A 17,427-nucleotide genomic window follows, 5' to 3' on the forward strand; every position below is an offset into this window, starting at 1 on the left:
CCGTCTAGGCATATAATTGTTGCTCTGGGTGCGAGGGGTCCCGGGTTCAGATCCCGGACCAGCCCGTGTCGAGATTATACTTTTAAAAAAAATCAACCAAACTATCTTTAATTCTGGAGTAATTTCCAAGTATGAAACTTTTCAAAATAAGTACGACAACGAACCGTCGGCTCGTTGGTCTAGGGGTATGATTCTCGCTTTGGGTGCGAGAGGTGCCGGGTTCAAATCCCGGACGAGCCCGTGCCACCATTTTAGTTTTTCATTAACCACGATATCTATGAATTAAGGAGTTATTTCCGAATAAAGCAATAATAAATAGTTCAGAAATTACATCCATCGGCTCGTTGGTCTAGAGCAGGGGTTCTCAACCCGCGGCCCGCAGACGATTATTTTGCGGCCCGCGACATCTTTCAATAGGACCGCAATTACTACTGGCATCGTATTGTTATTAATGACCGATGTGTCACATTTGTCGAAGAAAAGTTGTTGTAACGAAGCGTAGAACCTTGAAATGACACCACGATAGTTTTTTCTGGAGTTGTACTGCCTGATCTGGGAGAAAACGTTGCTAGCTATAGGTTTCAAGCCCACCAATCCATATTTCAAGGCATTGTTAAAATTGCCGAATACGTTACAGATGCACTGTTCAAAATTGTTTGGAATATCGCTAAACCCAAGAATCTGTTAGAGACCGTGTAACTTCAATAAAACTTTAACCTACTGTGCAAATATTCGGTGTTTCCAACATCACCTGACAAATTTCGAAGCTATAAATTTGTCCGATTCAACAGTCACCAGAAGAGTAACAGTCAGTCGATCTTTAATTATCGCATGTTTTGAAACACGTTTCCAGGTAGACTACTTTAGCCTAGCATTGGGCGAATCCACCGACTGCACAGTGCACACACGTGGCATAGCAAATTATCCAGGTGCGTTTTATCAGACTGGACATATTTCCAGAGAAAGTGCAGACGGGGCGATCGTGGGGATGGGACCAGTGAAAGAAACATCAACTGATAGCGACACTGCCACTGTAATATGTCGAATTATAATCATCGCGAAATTAAGGTCGTGTCCAGTTCGTTCGGTACAGCTAAGAAATGGATTATAGAATATTGGTATCGCTCTGCAATGGCGGGTACATAATTAGTGAAGCTATTACCTAGGAGACCACTGGCACGGTCATTATCGGAAATATTTGTGCGTAGTAATGGTAAGCAGTTTTTATCGATAACAAGTTATCTATAGTTTCTTCCGGTTTGATAAATCAAGAGATTAGCACTAACTTTATGCGCTGCGATCAACTGGTTTCTTTAATCCTTGGTTGCTAAGTCCTGACGAAGGCGATAATCGACTTTTATTGCTAATCCAACTTTATTATCTCCGCCCTAAATACTTATCTACTTTTCCATTCTTAAAGTATTCGGCGGTAACATAACGTTGCGCTACACGCATAAATTTTATACTACACAGAACGTGGAGAAAACGGAACGTGAATAGCTATAGCGTTGTTTGTGATTCGAGTTTGTAATTGTGAATGTCACCTCCACAGCAGTTCATTTCGCGCCGTAGATCAGGAAGACAATGTGTATTTGTAAACCGCGTTTTGAAATGGGCGGCGCCATATCTGCTGTACTCTTCGACATAACGTATCGCACAATTCATGATTTCGATTCGGATACATCGCCAGGAGATTTTAGTCAGTAGTCATTTCGATGGGGTGGGTTCGAATCCCATCGCTGCGACCACGCCAGGATACAGAGCCTGTACTCCCTGTTGCACCACGAAACGATGTCGCCACACAATAAACGTTTATTACAGAAGAGACATCTTGACAGCACGAATTCGTTATGTCAGGCAACTAAATAAATGGCGAAATCAGAGAACTAATCATTAGCGTGCCAATTAACAAGTGCCGAGATTAGGCTCCAGTATATTATAAACAATACCGGCGCATGAAATTTGCGAGTGATATTGGCCGCCGGCGTGACAGTAACTTATATTTGATGATTTTGAAGAGAGGGGGTCCGAGCCCCTAAACCTGAAGACGGCATTGTCTTTACCTCTGAAATACATGTTTATACTGCCACGAGAATAGTTATTTTGGCCGTGATGAAAATTTAGCAACAAGTCGCTGCGATATTGATCAATTCAGTGTGAAAATAAATATTTGGCAAAGAGCCATATCTTATACCCAAAAGAACCATATATGGCTCGCGAGCCATAGGTTCCCGACCACTGGTCTAGGGGTATGATTCTCGCTTCGGGTGCGAGAGCTTCCGGGTTCAAACTCCTGACGAGCCTGTGCCACGATTGTAGTTTTTCAATTAACCACGATATCTATGAATCCAGGAGTCATTTCCGAATAAATTTTTTAAAAATAATTCATACAACGCATCCGTCGGCTCGTTGGTTTAGCTAGGGGTATGATTTTCGCTTTGGGTGCTGAGAGGTCCCGGGTCAAAATCCCGGACGAGCCCGTGCCACCATTATAGTTTTTCATTAACCACGATATCGATGAATTAGGGAGTTATTTCCAAATAAAGCATTTCAAATAGTTCAGAAATTGCATCCGTCGGCTCGTTGGTCTAGGGGTATGATTCTCGCTTTGGGTGCCCGAGGTCCTGGGTTCAAATCCTGTACGAGCCCCGCCGAGCTAACAGATTTTTTTAAATTAACCACGATATCTATGAAATCTGGAGTTATTTTCAAATAAAAACTTCCAAAATGATTCAGACAACGAAACCATCGGCTCGTTGGTCTAGGGGTATGATTCTCGCTTAGGGTGCGAGAGGTCCCGGGTTCAAATCCCGGACGAGCCCATGTCGAGATTATTTTTTTTTAATTAACCCCTATATCTATGAATCCCGGAGTCATTTCCAAATAAAATATTTATGAATAGTTCAGAGAGTGCATCCATTGGCTCGTTGGTCTAGAGGTATGATTCTCGCTTAGGGTGCGAGAGGTCCCGGGTTCAAATCCAGCACGAGCCCGTGTCGAGCTAGTACCTTTTTTAATTAATCACGATATCTATGAATTCAGGAGTTATTTTCAAATAAAAATTTTGAAAATGATTCAGACAACGAAACCATCGGCTCGTTGGTCTAGGGGTATGATTCTCGCTTAGGGTGCGAGACGTCCCGGGTTCAAACCCCAGACGAGCCCGTGTCGAGATTATCTTTTTTTAATTAACCCCGATATCTATGAATCCAGGGGTCATTTCCAAATAAAATATTTTTAAATAGTTCAGAACGTGCATCCATCGGCTCGTTGGTCTAGGGGTATGATTCTCGCTTAGGGTGCGAGAGGTCCCGGGTTCAAATCCCGGACGAGCCCGTTTCGATATTATATATTTTTTATTTAACCCCGATATCTATGAATCCAGGAGTCATTTCCAAATAAAACATTTTTAAATAGTTCAGAAAGTGCATCCATCGGCTCGCTGGTCTAGGGGTATGATTCTCGCTTCGGGCGCGAGAGGTCCAGGGTTCAAATCCCGGACGAGCCCGTGTCTAGACGATATTTTTTTAATTAACCCCGATATCTATGAATCCAGGAGTCATTTCCAAATAAATCTTTTGAAAATAATTCAGGCAACACATCCGTCTAGGCATATAATTCTCGATCTTTGTGCGAGGGGTCCCGGGTTCAAATCCCGGACGAGCCCGCGTCCAGGAAATATATTTTTTTTAATTAATCCCGATATCTATGAATCCAGGAGTCATTTCCAAATAAATCTTTTGAAAATAATTCAGGCAACGCATCCGTCTAGGCATATAATTCTCGCTCTGGGTGCTAGGGGTCCCGGGTTCAAATCCCGGACCAGCCCTTGTCGAGATTATACTTTTAAAAAAAATCAACCAAACTATCTTTAATTCTGGAGTAATTTCCAAGTATGAAACTTTTCAAAATAAGTACGACAACCAACCGTCGGCTCGTTGGTCTAGGGGTATGATTCTCGCTTTGGGTGCGAGAGGTCCCGGGTTCAAATCCCGGACGAGCCCGTGACACCATTTTAGTTTTTCATTAACCACGATATCTATGAATTAAGGAGTTATTTCCGAATAAAGCAATAATATATAGTTCAGAAATTACATCCATCGGCTCGTAAGTCTAGAGCAGGGGTTCTCAACCCGCAGCCCGCAGACGATTATTTTGCGGCCCGCGACATCTTTCAATAGCACCGCAATTACTACTGGCATCGTATTGTTATGGAAGACCGATGTGTCACATTTGTCGAAGAAAAGTTGTTGTAACGAAGCGTAGAACCTTGAAATGACACCACGATAGTTTTTTCTGGAGTTGTACTGCCTGATCTGGGAGAAAACGTTGCTAGCTATAGGTTTCAAGCCTACCAATCCATATTTCAAGGCATTGTTAAAATTGCCGAATAAGTTACAGATGCACTGTTCAAAATTGCTTGGAATATCGCTAAACCCAAAAATCTGTTAGAGACCGTGTAACTTCAATAAAACTTTAACGTACTATGCAAATATTCGGTGTTTCCAACGTCACCTGACAAATTTCGAAGCTATAAATTTGTCCGATTCAACAGTCACCAGAAGAGTAACAGTCAGTCGATCTTTAATTATCGAATGTTCTGAAACATGTTTCCACGTAGATTACTTTAGCCTAGCATTGGGCGAATCCACAGACTGCACACACGTGGCATAGCAAATTATCCAGGTGCGTTTTATCAGACTGGACATATTTCCAGAGAAAGTGCGGACGGGGCGAACGTGGGGATGGGACCAGTGAAAGAAACATCAACTTTACAAAGCTGACTTCTGTAACTATTAGTGCAGGGCTCCAGTCATGTAAGGAAAGGGGAAGAGTTTATTGGTTTGCTCAGAAATGAACCCGAACGCCAGACTTCTTCGCATATCCTTGAGAGCTCAAAGTGATATTGGCCTTTGTAACGAGACAGTCACCGTAATTTTATGCTTGCTCGCTCACGCATTGAGACAGAGAGTTCGGTTCTCTTGTGGAACGGTTTGAAGCAGGAGACTACTAGTTCTAGATATCCCTGGGTTGAAGGTGCAGATACCGACTTGGCAACGTATGCAATGCACGCTCCATGAATGGATTTACTTGCGCCACTGGAAGTCTGATATAGACTCACAAAAAAACAGTAACTGCAATGCTTGATAAGGCATAAAAATGTACTAAATGCCCTTATAAGACTGGTAAATGGGCTATAGTAGCCTAAGTTGAATAGTAGCCCACAAATACATGGTGATAATGTTCTGCGACTCGCAGCCTCTTTCGCTGTTTAAATGCGGCCCGTTATACGATCGAAGTTGAGAACCCCTGGTCTAGAGGTACGAATCTCGCTTTGGGTGCGAGAGGTCTCGAGTTCAAATCCCGTACGAGCCCGCATCGAGGATATATATTTTTTTTTAAATAACTACGATATCTATGAATTCAGGAGTTATTTCCTATTAAAAATTTCCAAAATGTTTCAGACAAAGAACCCGTCGGCTCGTTGGTCTAGGGCAGTGGTCCTCAACCAGTGTGCCTATTGGACTGCTCAAGTGTGCTGCGAGCAAATGTGATAAACTATGACGAAGTATAACGAAAATTCAAATTTTGAATGTGTCATTCTTGGTTTTTCTATATACTTTACCCGATCAAGACACAGGATGCATAGTCCGATGCAGTGAACAGATATACGGATGTGGAGGCGACCGTAGTTACGGTATCTCAATCTAAATTACATTAGAACTAAAATTAGAGCACAAAAACATTTACCAAATTAGATTAGAATTAGAATTATACCGCAGGGACAATTCACAAATTAGATTAGAATTAGAATTAGAGCACAGAAACATTCACAAATTGGATTATAATTAGAATAATGGCATTTCACTCTAATTTAGTGAAATTAGACTACTAGAATTATCTAGTTGTCCAAGTCTGTAATACACCTCTACGCCCCTGCATTTGTTAGTGGACGTTGTGATTGGACTCTTCGACGCGACGGTTAATTACATCGACAATGCAGTAGTGAGCAAACTTTATTGTCAAGCCAATCTTACGAAATTAGGCTCAGCCTGAAGTTTAAACGAGAGCTCTCAGCAGGGCAGCTATGTGGCAAGAAAGGTAAAAGCTGATAATTCAAAACCTCACATGGAAACGAAGAAAGTTCTTCTTCCAGCCTGCTATAAAATTGTAAAGAAATGTTAGGGAAGAATTGAAATGGATTCCCATGTCAAATGATACCATTCGTAGACGTATTTGTGAGATGTCCACAGAGATAAAAGAAAACTCAAGCAGAGAAAAGCCTTGTTGAGTTCTCCGAAAAGGTAGAAGTACTTAGTCGGTGATCACCTCTGTAAGACTATGATTGCTGCTATACGCACTCTGGTAGTTTGCCTGTGCTGTGCCGTAAGCCAAAAGGGTTCAGAACCACTGTGCTAGTGTGCCATATGAACTATTTTTCATTTTCAAAGTGTGCCGCGAGGTTCAAAATGTTGAGAACCACTGGTCTAGGGGTATGATTCTCGCTTAGGGTGCGAGAGGTCACGGGTTCAAATCCTGGACGAGCCCGTGTCGACATTATATCTTTTTTAATTAACCCCGATATCTGTGAATCTAGGAGTCATTTCCAAATAAAACATTTTCAAATAGTTCTAAAAGTGCATCCATCGGCTCGTTGGTCTAGGGGTATGATTCTCGCTTCGGGTGCGAGAGGTCCCGGGTTCAAATCCCGGACGAGCCCGTGTCGAGATTATATATTTCTTTTAATCAACCCTGATATCTATGAATCCAGGAGTCATTTCCAAATAAAAGTTTCAAAAATAATTCAGGGAACGCACCCGACGGCTCGTTGGTCTAGACCAGGGGTTCTCAGCCCTTTCTTGGCCGTGGCCCATTTTCCGGTTTGAAAATGTGCTGTGGCCCACCTCTTATCTTGGAATAATAATCCTGTTCAATGCGTGGTAATCGACTGCACCGATATGCCTATTTCTCTAAAATATGCGCATTTTTCTCTTAATTTACTGATAGTATTTAAATGTAGCCCTTTCGGCCCATTCAATCGCGCGAAGCGCGACGAAAATTCTCAAGTCGAGGAAATATCCTCCAACAAACGACCAACGAAATAATCTTGGGCCCTCCGAGGTCCCGCAATCGGGAGTATGGGTGCAGCAGTTACTACCTTGCTAGATCATTGGCTGAAACCCCTGTGTATGTTATGATCGTCCGCTGCTCCATTCGCACCGCGAAACACAATGATCAAATCCATGCATTCACTGTGTGATTGGGATTTTAGTTCCACTATTGTGGGGAATAACATAATCATTCTGGGTCAGCTTCAAACAATTTATTGGGGTAGGCTACTACAGAGAAGTGGAGAAAGATTTTTTGATATGCATGCAGTAACACATCTTGTACCAAACCAACTGAAGTTGCGATGTCAGAATATTCAATCCAATGATACAATCAATTCATGTGACTCTTACATTATGTACAATGATATCAGGGCGGACATTTTAAACCAACTCCAAATATTAATGCCATCCGCTAAATCCTCAATCCATTACGATTCGTGGCGGGGGTGCGGTATACCTCCTCCAGAACAGCAATTATGGCTAATTGAATCTTACAGTAATACGACTTGCCTAAGTAGCCTACAGTAAATCAATACATCAACTACACTTCATTCCGAGTTTATTCCACACCCCTTTCAACGTCATGCGACATATTCCCCAGCCCCTGCGGGAATACTTGGTTATTTCAGCATTCCATCCTTCCAGTTATTATATACTCAAAATTATTTTAGTTGTTAGCCGTAGGTTACCATAGCCAGTGGAAAAAGCCACCGTTTCTCCCCCCCGTTTTCAACTTGTATGCTGACTCCATACGTGCCACTACGTCTCATCAGAGTCGGGCGAAAAGCTATACGTAGCCTACGTATAATTCGATAATATGAATAAATTTTTAGCGATTAACATAACAAATATACCTAAACTTACAATAATTCTAAAATTTTTTAAATCGCTTTGTGGCCCACCTCAAATGCTCCTGTGGCCCACCAGTGGGCCATGGCCCACCCTTTGAGAACCTCTGGTCTAGACGTATAATTCTCGCTTTGGGTGCAAGAGGTCCCAGGTTCAAATCCCGGACGAGCTCGTGTCGAGATTATAGTTATTTAATCAACCCTGATTTTTTGACTTCAGGAGTCATTTCCAAATAAAACATTTTAAAATAGTTCAGAAAGTTCGTCCATCGGCTCGTTGGTCTAGGGGTATGAATCTCGCTTTGGGTGCGAGATGTCGCGGTTTCAAATCCCGGACGAGCCCGTGTCGAGATTATTGTTTTTTTAAATTAACCACGATATCTATGAATTCAGGAGTTATTTCCAATTAATTTTTTTTTAAATAATTCAGACATCGCATCCGTCGGCTCATTGGTCTAGGCTTCTAGGGGTATGATTCTCGCTTTGGGTGCGAGAGGTTCCGGATTCAAATCCCGGACGAGCCCGTGTCGAGATTATAGTTTTTTAATCAACCCTGATTTTTATAAATTCAGGAGTCATTTCCAAATAAAACATTTTTAAATAGTTCCGAAAGTGCATCCGTCGGCTCGTTGGTCTAGGGCAGTAATTCCCAACCTGTGGTACGCGTGCCACTATTGGTTGGAACTGTCTGTCCTTACGAAGTAGTTTGGCCTTAAAAAACTTTTTGACCTAAAAACTGACAAATTCGTACACGAAAAACTTTATTTTACGGAATCTGGACCCCCTGTGAAGAATTCCAGTAGTTACATCACGCATTATGGTATAAATTATTAAAATTTGTTGTAGTACAACGATTTCTGATCTAACGCTACAATTCTGACGAAATATTGACTTATTTTGACATGTCAAAAAAATCGCTCTGCTTATAACCTTCAAAAAATTATTCACAGTCGGCGATGAGCTCCTTACTGGTGCATGAAAATTTGGTACAATTCTGCATAGTGGTTACTGATTAGAAAGCACTGGCATATGTACAGGAAATAGTATGAATACACACTGTATAGTGTAGCCTACGTACATAAATTTACCCCTAACTAGGGTGTGTTGCTCGGTAAAATGCAACGAGCAACAGTAGTTAATAGTTACATATTTCTCAGGTATCAAACTTAACAGTTTTTCTGTGCAAACTCTGTACTTGGACATTTTCGCCTTCTACCCTTTTAGAGATTTGAACAAACAAGTGAGCAGTAGGGGGCGAAAATGTTAGAACGTCTAGCGATATATATTTAATTACCATGGCCAAATAATACACGTGAAGACGAATAATTCTGCATATGACGCGAAAGAAGGTCAACTCAACTGAAAGTAGAGGCAGGAACCAGTTTTCGGAGCACCTACTCGGAAAAATTAGCTTTGTTTAGTCTAGTCACCGGCCATTAGAGTTACGAGAATAAATATCCCGTATATGGGTCCTCTTTTCGGATAAAAGGGCGATGAGTCGAAAAAAGTTGGGAATCGGGGGTTTGGATTTTGAAAAGTAGAAATGGGTTTTCCGGAGTTTTTGCATCAACTGGGCAAATAGCCCCTTACCAAGGCAACTGTATTTGTTTTTTTGTTAAATTGCACCTATTTGTAATGTCAAATAATAATTTTGCGTTGGTCGTAAAATTTGCTACTGCAATTTCAAAAGTAGTCACTAGCGATTAACTGATAAGTAGGGCGATTATTTTTGGACATGTCAAAATAAGTCAAAATTTCGCCAAAATTGTACCGTTAGGTCAAGAAATTCTCGAAATTGTTTGTATCGTAGATTTTGCACTGTGGGTATAAACTTATCATTGATATTGTACAGCTTGTAGCCCAATTTATCGGCCTACCGTTGCAGACAGTCCATTGCCTGCTCACTGTGACTTATTTTGTGGGGAAACACCTGATATACATACGTTAGGTCTAAACATGGTCAAAATTATTTGTTTTTAGGTCAGAAAATGTCGAAATTTTAATGTTTTAGGTCAAAATCTTCCATTTTTGGGTCGCCCTACGGATACGTATATGCAACCTGCTGACCAAGTCGACTTTTTGAAATTACTTGCTTCAGTTGAATACGTTTCAACCCTTTATTATCTACTTCCAATTGTGGTATTTTTGACATGTATAGGAAATCAGCACTTCTAATTTTACCCGAGTACCAGCGATAACTACTTTGACCACCTGTATATTATACTAATTGTTTTTAGATTCGACCCGAGTCGTTGAGACTTCTTCTTGATCTTCACTTTGGACAGCGGGGCAGTCAACCTACCCGCGAGTCAGTCCATGCAGACTTCAACGTATTACATTCCGTCCGGTGTCGCTGGAGCTGATTTATCCGGAGACTGGACCGGATTTTCCAGAGTTTACAGGCGGTCTTCGTCTATACACGCCGTCTCCGGACTTATGAGCGAAATGTAAATGTTTGCAGCTTAGATGCGAAGCTGTGCAGGTTTTAAATGGAATTCAGAATTCGGTTTATGTCATGTCCAAAAATCAATATGTAGGCTACATCCGATGTAAATCTATATTCAATTTAAACTAGACTCTCTGTTTATTACTGTTACGTGCAATATGTGTGTGATGTAGGCTATACATTATAACGAAGTGTGTAATTTCGTTGTTTGAGTATTGATGAATATACGGCATGCATGCAATAAAATCAGTTTATCGCGATAATTCAGAAGTACATCGTTTGGAGATGATATTTTGAATATATAGGCCAGGGGTCGGGAACCTTTTTCGTCAAAAGAGCCTAATTGGTCCAATATTTCCAGCTGTAATTCCCAAAGAGCCATATGACGATGCCAAGCAACTGCGACGTCACAATTGAATATCCGTGACGTCACGGGGGTACGATATCGAAGTTCACTATATAGGATTTGAGATCACTACACCCTCACCGGCACAAATCAAGCTGCTTGCCAACGATTTTATCATGTATTAACTTGACTTAGCTATGTAGGGGTCGGTAACCCATTTGAAGCTATACATTTTATTTGCGTTTCCTTGAGAGCTATATGATTTTCTTCGAAATTTGAGGAATTTGAAAAGAGGTGGTTTCGAGCCCTGAACCCCACATGGATAAGCCACTGTCTTCAACTCTCATATATTTGCCGATGTCATCATAAGAATGATGACTCGGCCGTTATGAAGATTTACAAAAAGAACAAGATGCGAATCAAGTGCAAAATTGAAAATGTGTCCAAGAGCCATATCATATCATCAGAAGAGCCATGACCGTAACAGCACTTCGTCAGCCCCCTATATAATTCAGGATTCAATTGGTCAATTTGATCGCGAATTGCTTCTATATTTCTGTCAATTTTATATCCTCTGTCTGCTCATGTCATCTGATTTACCGGTGGAGCTGAGTGAGGTGTCTTGGAAAATGTACGGCCCGTAAATAATAATTAAACATATTCGGACGGACCCGGTTGTATAATGACTTCGTTACGTGATGGTATTCCGTGCCCCGTCTGCTATGTCAAAATATTGAAATCGCCCAAACGTACTTATCTAAAAGACGAACACGATTTCAAATTGGTATTTCTGCACTGGCATTAAATTACGCGCAGAGCGAGCTCAAAATTTTTGAAAAAGTTGCATAAATTTCGAAAAATACTCTTTATTTATGGTAATTCACGAAATAATTTTTGGCCCCCTTCGAGCTCGCCCCCCCCCCCATAATTGGAGGGTTGGGGTGCGGCAGTTACGGCCCTGAGAAGAGTCATAGGTTCAGGTTACAGACCCTGATATAGGATAGCAATCTCCTACTGATCTGGAGTATGATGTCTCAACAAACCAAGAATGCGACGGTAACTGTTGATAAATAATTTTATACTACAACTACAACACTTGCACTCATCGCCGTTCCAGGCATTTTTGGTCCCGGACATGTGTGGGCGACATTATGATATTGCGGAACGATGCGCCCTTTCGCTCAATCAATCAGTCACATCATTCGACTCATGAGATTATACCTGGATTGCTGTTTAAGAATTTCTATAAGTGATCCTGACCACTATAAGCATGAACATCCACTCGACTTGCATAAGTATACAAACTTTGCGCGGACCAGTAACGAACTCATTTTCTAGTACACATAGCGCAAGTTTGTGTTGCATACTTTCAAATGGTAACTCTATATCAAAATAGGCTATTATTCGATTCTCTTACCAGGCCAGATGAAACTTGAAATGTCTTTGACATTTAGCCATTACCAATATCAAACGCTCGAATAATGCTCATATTTATTAGCAAAAATAGGTACATCAGTGCAAATTCTCTGTGCAGAGATATAAAAACTATCACACACCGCAAATCTAGAAGTCAGAAAATTGAAATATAGACTGTGTGTAGGTTAAAGTTGCATGGCTACGAAAAATCAAGCAAGCGTAATTTTAGTCCTGTACCTAAATCCAGCGGATCTTGTAAGGGAGGCCGAGTCTACGTTCCATGGGGCGGCGAAGAAATTACGGGTCCGCAGCAGATGGAAGCGATGGATCTAACTCATAGGGCAACTGGCTAAGGTACAGTATGTGCCTTTCCAGATTATGATGCCTCTGGTAAAATGGTAGTATAAGTATCCGAGATTTAAAGACATGCCTCCATGGATAACCCGGACATGGCGTTATGCTTACGGCAGTTTGCGTTTGCCGGAGTAACGAATGCAATCTATATTGTATTACGGGCGGAACAGGTTTGCGCAGGAAAACTAATACATTGCATCGTTCATATTCTGTTATTCTCCGTTCTTTCTGCCTTAGTATATGTAGCCAGCATATTATAATGATCGTGGCGAGCCCTGTCAGCAGTGTTCGAAGCAGTCAACAATCGTGGCATGCAATGGCAATTTACAAAGTTTACTCAAGCGAAACATCTCAGCTGACAGACGGTTTGCTATAGGGTTTTCTCTCTATCGCTTCTCTAGCTTGTCCACACGATGCGTCAGCTTTTCCATCTGTTTACCCATTCTGCGGAGATTGCTGAATATAATGATATTCGTGCAAGCGCTGCATTCTTTCACCAGGGGATATTTACAGACAGTTTCGTGTATAAAGTCGGCAGAAAGGTTCTCAAGGTGTAAAGCTTCAAGTAAGTCTGGAAAGTGTTTCGCTCGGTTGTCCTTGTCATGCTCAATCCATCGCGTTGCCGCGACCCATATTTCTTCTTCTGGACAGCCCTCCGCTAACGATATATATTTAGTAACGTCCTCGACGGGCAAACTCGTGAACATATCAGATTTCGAAAAGTGTATAAAGTGCACCGCGACAAATATGTTCAGAGCTGCCAATACGTTGTAACATTGATACTGCTCGGCTAGATTCTTGATGTAATGGACTTCATTTTCGGTGACCAGCCACCCTAAATTGCTGTTCAAACACCGTATCGTCGTCAAGAACCTAGTGTCCGCGCACCAGTCCGAATCCTCGTGAAATATGCGCGGGAAAGCTTCCTGCCTTGCCGGTACATGCTTCAACCACGCAATCAGACCCGAAAACTGTTCCGGCGAGCATTCCTTGTCGATTCCTTCGATGTAGCGCCGCAGATCCTCTTCCTCAACACGAACGAAATCTGGGTGCGTGAAAAGAACACGGTGCCTAGTGATGATGTACTCGTCCACGACTCCTTCCATCGCGTGTTTGTATCTCTTCGCCAGTTGCTTCACAAACAAACAGTTTTGGATAGACAGCGTGTTTCTGTTGGTTCTCGCGTCAAGCATTTCGTGGGCCGAATAGACTCGACACAGACTGCACTCTGAAACGTGAAGATCCTGCCAAACCAAGTTGCGAAAGTTTATCCAATCGAAGTTGCCTACTGGGAAGTTCTGTATGACTTCGCACATCGAAAACTCTTCGTCGTCTTTGGGTTTGCTGCGGCTCCAAGTCCTGCAGAGTCGCCACATATCTCTGGTGTTTGGAACGAGTTCAATATTCTCGCTGAACGTATGTAATATATCGATCATGTCGTCTTTGCTTAACTCACTTATTTCTTCCTCATTTACCAAACTGGCCGCTTCGCGTATGATCACGACGTTGCATTTCTGCGCCAGTTCCGGTATCTCGTACACTGTCGCCAATCTCCTAAACAACACGGACTGTTCTTCGTTCAAATTACCGGCCAGAAACTCCTTGCATTGCGCTACTCCGGCTTGTAGCTGCCACATGTCGCAGACCTGTAAGACCTCCACGACATTCTCAATGTCCAGCATCAAGTCCTCGCCGTACATGAAGTCGATCGCTAGTTTCACGCCGTTTGTAGTCAGTCCGTTGGCCTCGCACGATTGTTCGTTTTTTTCTTTCATTTCGCTGGAAAACATGCATCGGAAATACTCGGACGCGCTGTCCAAAACCAGGCGATGAACGGGTATTTCCTCCCCTTCGACAACCACTTTGAAATCGCATAATTTCCCCTCCTTTCGGCGCTCGTTCATCAATTTGAATTGCTCATTCATTTTGGCTTATCCGTTCTGTTTGGTATGTTCTGTCGTAATCAGGTGCCCCACTACTTGTGGCGATTTTAGTGATATAAACAAGGCATTTCGATCGAAATAATACCTGTTGAAGAACGTATTGAAGTATAGGTGGTGAGAAGTTATTACACTAAAACACTTGAGTATGCGCGAATATCCATTGCGACGTAGATAAATCGGTAGTATAATGCTACGGTATAAAACGTAATTAGTGTAAAGCTTAGTTTGTTACGCTGGGGACGTAAATTTACGAGCTTTTGCTGTACTGCTACTGTGTGCTAGGTCAATCCAGATGGGTATTGCATGAGACGTGTAAGGTGTGAGAATACGGTATGGTATATTTTAATACCGTAAAATCGTAATATAGTAGGTAACGAAAGATTTTGTGGTAATGATTATGACTAAGTTTTCTCCCACCGTACGTACACATTTTCACATGAGTCTGAATAATAGTTTTAGATATAGGATATGTGTTATATTAGCCTTTACTTAACAGTAATGATTAGTCGATTGACATTGAGCCGTACGTATGTGTACGTGATAGCATTGCTATTGCTATTGCTATCATAGCAATGGTACTTGAAGATAGTGACTACAGATATAACGTGTCAACGCGCAGCGAATATTACGTAATTGTTTTGAAACAGATCAAGGCAGAAGTGGACTTCCATTGTTCTCATACCATTGTCGATCATTTGTTTCATCTATCAATACCATATCACACTAAATGGACAAGTATTCACTAATGACGTACTGGATAGCAATGTAGGAACAATGGAACATGTCTACACGTGCATGAGAGTTGATGGCGGTGTATTTTCGTTGGAGTTTGTCAATGTGGTAGTGGTCAAACAGCACCGTCTCCTTAAAAATATCAGCCCTGTCGCAGGATATCGAGGTATTACCTGAAATATATCTCTGGTAGTAAAACAGGTGCAGTTACGGTAAAACATAAACGCTACACCACGCTCATGTTTTGTAATTAAGTTTACCAGGTAACTAAGTTAAAAGTAGATGTTCTACAAAAACATGATTGGGCAGAAATGAGAATTCAGATCGATTTGTTGTAGCGGTAGCCCTACAGACTATCTGCGGACTGACACCATGCACTCCATCCGTTACGTTTGTGACACTATTGTAGGTCCCGTCGCTCTTACTTTAATATGCGGTTTCCTGTTAACAATTCAGGTCCTGGAATGTAAGATCATACCAACTATGTGCTATATCGCTATACATTTCTATTTCTCAATAATGCCGCCGCAGTTAAGGTGTCATTACAATCGCGATGACAGGCTGGATACAACGAACCAGGGGTATCTAGAACTTTTCTGGTTAGGCTTCACTAAACTGGCCTCACTGATAACCCAAAATTTTCCACTTTAGAATCAATGAGAGTTACGGTAACACAGGGCAAAGGTAGGATAAACAGCGGATATGATTTTATCGGTACTACTATCATCAAAACTATATTCTAATCAGTAATAATCATCTGATTTCTGTACCGACTGCTCAAGTGCTTAATCGTTGCCTACTGCACTGACGATCGGCCGGCTGAATATCAAACTCACACCATGCCCACATCACAAATAGCTTACGGTACTCAATCGTTTCCAATACGTAAAGATTGTTTTGTTGAAGCCTTTGTTGTTTGCTTTGGTCCCGGAGAGCGTAATTCTTCAAGCAAAAGAAATCCGACGCTACGAGCTTTTGTTTGCGTAAAGACATAGTGAGTTAGCCTACGCTACGTTTATGTCAATATTGGATACTATACCACGTTACTATGCCTCGTGTGATCAAAACATAGCGTAAGATAAATATAACGGGTGATATGGTGTATCCCAGCACCAGCGGTCATGGACCTATTAAGCTACTAGCAGTACCGCAGTGCATTTGTGCTATACCGAAAGTTCATTAGAACTGCTGATTTGAGAGGCTATGGAAAGGCCATTATTATTTTGCAAGCCATAGTTATACACAACCTATGTTACACTTACACACTATCATAGATACTTTTATGGTATATGTAGGTAGAAGCAATATCTCAAAAACTAGAGCCAATTCTGCAAAATTAAAAGCATTCTCGGACTCAGAGCCTCTGATATAGACATAAAACGATCTAACATATCATGTCTTTTTAAAATTTGTTTTGTTGGCCTGTGTTTTATCAGTGGATGACATCATCAAGATTGATATAAAGGATGCAACGTCGTCTAATGTAAAAAGTTTGGCGGGCATACGGGATCTATCTTGATTTTATATGTGCAAGTGCATTGTAGGCTATCAAAAAAAAAACTAATTCCTTCTGGGATGTTGATTACTGTATAACTCAATTTTGAGGTAATATCTGTAGAAAGTTTAGAAACCGATATTTCACTCTGATCAATATCAATGTAGCAAAGTCTGACGCCTTACGAATACATTTAGCCCAGACCAAGGAGCTCAAATTCAAATGTGTTCGCGCGCCAATTTCCTAGTTTTTGATGACGCCGCGGGCGGCGGGCCGCAGCATCAAATAGGGGTAATATATGTATTCCAAGTAGGCCTTATTTGACGGACCTTGTGTACTGGCATTCCATACACATCGTGAAAATGCGATTTACTGTTATAAAATTTACGGTCGTCAAGAAAAAGTTTTAGTTTTGAATATTTGAATATAATCGTTGTCGTATAGTTGGCATGATTTGTTAGTTACTTGTTAGGTAGTGACATCATTGGTCATTAGATAATATCGCCAATTAAAGGCGAGTATGGGTACGCTCCGCAGCTTTAACACCAATGGATTCTTCGGCGTTTGGCTATTTATATTACAATGACACAATTATTATACTTATGTTGTTATTGTTCTGATTCAATATTCGAACGTTGATTTCATTTGACTTTGGCAATGAAATAATGAATAAATTACTTACAAGGAGTATGCCCGAAACCAGGATAGGATAGGCTACACTACTGCTCACTGCAT

General features: G+C 41.4%; 1 protein-coding gene and 7 non-coding genes across 8 annotated transcripts; 7 read left to right on the top strand and 1 right to left on the bottom strand.

Moving 5' to 3' along the window:
- The first annotated feature begins 168 nt into the window (after nt 1-168).
- On the top strand, nt 169-240 carry Trnap-ugg (transfer RNA proline (anticodon UGG)). The gene has a single exon. It is a non-coding gene; the product is annotated as a tRNA-Pro (tRNA).
- A 2,510-nt stretch (nt 241-2,750) lies between these two features.
- On the top strand, nt 2,751-2,822 carry Trnap-agg (transfer RNA proline (anticodon AGG)). The gene has a single exon. It is a non-coding gene; the product is annotated as a tRNA-Pro (tRNA).
- A 271-nt stretch (nt 2,823-3,093) lies between these two features.
- Nucleotides 3,094-3,165, top strand: Trnap-agg (transfer RNA proline (anticodon AGG)). Its single transcript has one exon. It is a non-coding gene; the product is annotated as a tRNA-Pro (tRNA).
- Nucleotides 3,166-3,264: 99 nt separating this feature from the next.
- Trnap-agg (transfer RNA proline (anticodon AGG)) lies at nt 3,265-3,336 on the top strand. The gene has a single exon. It is a non-coding gene; the product is annotated as a tRNA-Pro (tRNA).
- A 100-nt stretch (nt 3,337-3,436) lies between these two features.
- On the top strand, nt 3,437-3,508 carry Trnap-cgg (transfer RNA proline (anticodon CGG)). The gene has a single exon. It is a non-coding gene; the product is annotated as a tRNA-Pro (tRNA).
- Nucleotides 3,509-3,932: 424 nt separating this feature from the next.
- Nucleotides 3,933-4,004, top strand: Trnap-ugg (transfer RNA proline (anticodon UGG)). The gene has a single exon. It is a non-coding gene; the product is annotated as a tRNA-Pro (tRNA).
- A 2,645-nt stretch (nt 4,005-6,649) lies between these two features.
- Trnap-cgg (transfer RNA proline (anticodon CGG)) lies at nt 6,650-6,721 on the top strand. The gene has a single exon. It is a non-coding gene; the product is annotated as a tRNA-Pro (tRNA).
- Nucleotides 6,722-12,230: 5,509 nt separating this feature from the next.
- LOC145447260 (uncharacterized) lies at nt 12,231-14,690 on the bottom strand. Its single transcript, XM_080325678.1, has one exon. It carries the CDS (start codon nt 14,445-14,447, stop codon nt 12,909-12,911), a length of 1,539 nt encoding a protein of 512 aa, XP_080181804.1. The 5' UTR covers nt 14,448-14,690; the 3' UTR covers nt 12,231-12,908.
- Nucleotides 14,691-17,427: the final 2,737 nt, after the last annotated feature.

The sequence above is a fragment of the Botryllus schlosseri genome, chromosome 1 (assembly GCF_051294905.1).
Source record: "Botryllus schlosseri isolate E-star chromosome 1, Bs_hap1, whole genome shotgun sequence".
Lineage (NCBI taxonomy): Eukaryota > Metazoa > Chordata > Ascidiacea > Stolidobranchia > Styelidae > Botryllus > Botryllus schlosseri.

Excerpts from the sequence above, each read along its gene's own strand:
- LOC145447260 (XM_080325678.1), bottom strand. The coding sequence starts at position 14,447 with ATGAATGAGCAATTCAAATTGATGAACGAGCGCCGAAAGGAGGGGAAA.